Source organism: Prenolepis imparis, unplaced genomic scaffold (assembly GCF_030444845.1).
Source record: "Prenolepis imparis isolate NDT839.2.m4 unplaced genomic scaffold, iyPreImpa1.0 SCAF_7, whole genome shotgun sequence".
Taxonomy (NCBI): Eukaryota; Metazoa; Arthropoda; class Insecta; order Hymenoptera; family Formicidae; genus Prenolepis; species Prenolepis imparis.
Genome location: NW_028141165.1, coordinates 16,709,655 through 16,714,407, shown reverse-complemented (window position 1 = coordinate 16,714,407; position 4,753 = coordinate 16,709,655). Strand labels below are relative to the sequence as shown.

At 43.8% G+C, this 4,753-nt stretch overlaps 1 protein-coding gene across 1 annotated transcript; it reads left to right on the top strand.

The window, feature by feature from the left end:
- Positions 1 to 261: 261 nt before the first annotated feature.
- Positions 262 to 3,175, top strand: LOC145938641 (uncharacterized). Its single transcript, XM_083042414.1, has 3 exons — positions 262 to 2,028; positions 2,121 to 2,563; positions 3,076 to 3,175. The coding sequence occupies exons 1-3, from the start codon at positions 262 to 264 to the stop codon at positions 3,173 to 3,175; spliced, it is 2,310 nt and encodes a 769-aa protein (XP_082898540.1).
- The last annotated feature ends 1,578 nt before the right edge of the window (positions 3,176 to 4,753 follow it).

The following is a 4,753-nucleotide window of genomic DNA, read 5'->3' as shown; positions in this document are numbered from 1 at the left end:
GCCAAGGATCCAGGGATGATCTCGGTCATTCTGCTGTGGATGCTGCGAGATGTCCAATATTGTGCAGAAAAATTAAAGATAGGATCGCTTTCATTAATTATGACTGAGGAAATTAACAACCTAGAGGACATAAAAATCTGCCACGTAAACTGTCAGTCGCTTTTTGCACACTTGGATGAATTGCGGCTTTTCTTTGAGAACTCGGACTTCCACATAATTTGTATGTCCGAAACGTGGCTGAGGACGGATATTACGGACATAATGGTTAGGATGCCGGGGTATTCGCTCTTCAGATGCGACAGGGTCGGTAGAGTTGGCGGCGGTGTTGCTCTCTATATCTCGGACAATCTTCGTGCCGCGGTTCTTCGGAGCTCTCCTGGGTCGCATGTTGTTAGGGCTGAATTCATGATCGCGGAAATTTTGTTCAGCAACTCTTCCAAGTTACTGCTGGCTGTGGTGTATAGACCTCCAAATTCGGGATATCTAAATGAATTTTTCCAGGCGTTTCTTGATCTTCAGGTCAATTTTAGGCACTCGGTTATATTTGGAGACTTTAATGCTGACATGAACCATGTCACCTTTGATAGTCAGCAGCTAAATGCCTTTATATCTGCTTCGAATCTTTACTTTGTTCCCTTCGGATCCACTCATCATCTGAGGAACTCGAGCACATTCATTGACCTGAGTATAGTCGACGATGAGGATAAAATTATGGAGTACGGTCAGCAAGATGTATCATTCTTATCTGCGCATGATCTTATATACATAAGATATGGAGTCAAGCTGCAGCGACGGTGCGGTAGGCTCGTTGCTTGCAGGGACTGGAGTGTTTTCGATGCTACGTCGTTCAAATCGGACATAAATAACATTGACTGGTCGGATGTCTATACTTCAGGAAACATGGATGAGAAGATTGAAATCTTCAATAGAAAGTTGCTGGAGATCTATAATCTGCATGTTCCGTTGAGAAGGCGCCGATTTAGGAACCTACCTGATCCCTGGTTGACTGAGAATGTTCGCCTGGTTATGCGTGAGAGAGATTTAGCCAGAAGAGCGTGGAGACGACGCAGATGTGATCTTCTTTATGATCGCTATAAAGTCCTGCGAAACCGGGTGCAGAGTCTTGTACGCACAGTGAAACGTGACTATTATCTCAGTGTCTTCAATCGCATGGGAAATGCCGGGGAGATTTGGAGCGAACTGAGGCACCTTGGACTAGTCAAGGCTAGGGATTCCGGAGCACGCCTTCTCTGCTCCGTGGAAGAATTGAACAAGTTTTTTAGTGCAAGTGGGGAGGTAACCTCTAAATCCGACGACAATGTTACACTTGCCTCCCGAGACTCCTTTAATAACTTGCTCTCCGGGAATTTTAATGATGAAGATCTCCACTGGAAGTATGTTACGCCAACGTCGATCGGAAGGGCTATTTCGAGGATCAAGTCCAATGCGACTGGAGGGAATGGTATCTCCCTGAGACTGCTGAAACTGACAATGCACAACATGATGCCTATTTTGGAGCACCTTTTCAATTATTCCCTGATGAATGGTGTTTTTCCGACACTGTGGAAACCGGCCCGAATCCGTCCGATTCCCAAAACCAAGAATCCGACTATGGCACAGCATTACCGGCCTATTTCAATTCTCCCTACCCTGTCGAAGGCGCTAGAAAGAGTGGTGGGTGAGCAGATTAGGGAGCATCTGGAAAATTCTGATCTTTACGATCCCTATCAATCAGCCTATAGGCAACATCATTCCACACAAACATGTCTTATAAGAATGGTAGATGAAGTCAGGCATGCGGCTGATAGCAGAATGATCACAGTGAGCGTATTCCTTGACTTTTCTAAGGCCTTCGAGAAGGTCGATCATTTGGTGTTAATCGAGAAACTTAAGGGAATGAATTTCTCAGATGGAACTCTAAGTTGGATTTATTCCTACTTAACAGGACGGACTCAGGTAGTCCGGGACGATCTGGAGGGCGCAGTTTCATCGGTTTCTCACATAGGGGCAGGAGTTCCACAAGAATCTGTACTGGGACTTTACTTTTTTCGCTCTATTTGTTGGATTTTGGCCGGGTGCTTGAACACTGCAAATACAATTACTACGCGGATGACCTGCAGGTGTACGTTCACAGTGAACCTAGAGACCTTCCTACCACCATCCGAAATATGAATGACGACATTGAAGCGGTTTTGAGGTGGACAACAGCTAATAAGCTTGCATTGAATCCGGATAAGACACAAGCAATAATCTTAGGCACTTCAAGATACGTCAATGCCATAGATTTAACTGCGCTTCCGGAGCTTAAAATGGATGGGATGGTCATTCAATATTCCACAACGGTAAAATATCTAGGTGTAAAAATCACGAATACTCTATCATGGGAGAAACAAGTCGCGAATGTGGCGAGGAAGGCATATTCGGTCCTTTACCAGCTTAAGCTGTGCAAACATTTGCTCCCTGAGGCTCTGAAAACAAAACTGGTTGTCTCTCTCATATTTCCGCACATGGATTATTGTTGTGCAGCCTTTACAGATATGACAGCAGAAAATAGTCTGAGATTGTACAGAGCAATAAACTCCAGCATAAGATTCATTTTCAATGTAAGGTTGTGACCGGACGATGGGTCTTGAGAGTTCGGGAGTTATGTTGTTTAGGTAGTTTTCCTACCTTTAACACGGTCGCCAGTCCGTTTCTCTACACCACGGACAAGATCTCTGGATCCCCAGAATGAGAACCCCTTCACCAGATGAGTACCGCTGCTGCGTAGTCTACCTGGTCCACAGACAGGACCTCTGGATCCCCAGGATGAGAACCCCTGTTCCAGATGATCACCACTGCTACTTAGTTTACCTTGTCTCCAGACAAGACCTTTGGATCCCCAGGATGAGAACCCCTTCTGCAGATGAGCACCTTTACTGCTTCACTGCTCGCTATTACTGCGTAGCTTCCTTTGTCAGAGACAAAGGCACAAGATGACGTCATCCAACTGTCACCTTTGTTCGTCATATGCAATGACGCAACACTCGCGTCACACGCTTTGTTAATAATTAATCGTATTAATTATTGTTTCAGGAACCACCAGGATGTGGCAGCTTCCAGTCTATGCGTCAGGACCTGTCCAGGATTCACCGAAGACGTCACCACGCACAGAATTTCGTTTATGGATAAATGAACGAGCACTCGGTTTTATATTATAAATATAAAATATTTATTTAAAGTTAATATAAAATAAATCTCTCCCGTCACATCCAAAAACAAAATAAAATATATTCGCACAAATAAAATAAAAATTCTATTGTTAAGATTGCACGACTTGACTCATGCTTGTTTCCACATCGGTGGTCGCGAGAGCAAGAACCTCGATCCCTCTCTCGGCTCTCCCTTTATAGCCGAGCCCCCACTCCGCATGATGGAGAGCTCCTTGCGCCAGCGCCTCCTACAATCACGCATACGCTTCTTAAACTCTAAGTACATATCGTTTGCGCTTATTATATCTAACCGCTTACAGTTCAATAAACGCTTAATTGTACCGCAATTAATAGTAATTAATAATTAAATTAAAACTAAATATAATATGGTTATCTCTGCAATGGTAAGTACCATTTATGGTAAGTTCGAGTGTCGGTCAACTTACCGACTGTGCTCGGTCGGTAAGTCGGTAAGTTTTTAATGTTCACTTTACAGTCGGTCACTTATCGTCCGTCGGTAAGTGGTCAGGCTCGACGTGTAAAGTCTTTTCCCTCGGGTCGGTTAGTTACCGACCGTCGGCTGTCGGTAACTGTTTATCTCTTGTCACTTAGTTACCTCAAAAGAAGTCCGCAGCGGCTGACCTCTTTCCCAAGTCCCGAATCTGGTCTGTCGGGACCCCTGCGGCCGTCTTCACCTCCGTAGACGGGCTTGACGGATGTTTCTCTGGCTCCTTGCTGGCTCCGGCTGTCACCATCCTTTCCACCCGGACCTGCGGTTGCAAGGTCAGATGCGCACATTACGCCTTATTATGATAAACTCAAATGGCTAAAGATAGACTCCAGGAGAAATTACTATGTGGGTTGCCTAATATATAATATACTTCGGACTAAACAACCTCGCCATCTCTTTGTGCATTTTAAATACAGGGCACTCCCCTCTGACAGGACAACAAGGGCTCCTGCAGATGTGCTCCTGAGGCCTCAATGTAGAATTGAGCTTTTCAACCGTTCTTTCAGGCTGTCGGCGATAAAACTATGGAACAGTCTTCCATTAGAGATTAGGAATGTCGAGACGTCGGGTGTCTTTAAACAAAAGCTCTATGCGCATTTGCTGGTATTACAGTCTGCCTGATCTGAATCCTTTGGGACTCAAAACGCTCTCGAGCCCCTCTCTGACATGCTTTAGCGGTGATGCAGGCTACATAAACGCTCTGGATCTTGACACCTGCACCATTAACAATTATAATATTGTTTTATGTTAGGTTATTGATGGTATATTACAGACTTATAAATGATAGATATTGATTTTATTATTGGAAATGGAGTTATTAATGATGGTATATTACTGATTTATTAATGATGGATATTGGTTTATAAACACACCTAGGATTAATATACACAGTTATATACACACTTTTGCACATACACATACACATACACGCACACGCTGTGCATATATATAGACACCCACACATAAACACACATTCATATTGTAATTTCTTACTTATATATTCTCTATATTTAATTGTATGACAAATTACCTATGTAATTTATTCGCGCTT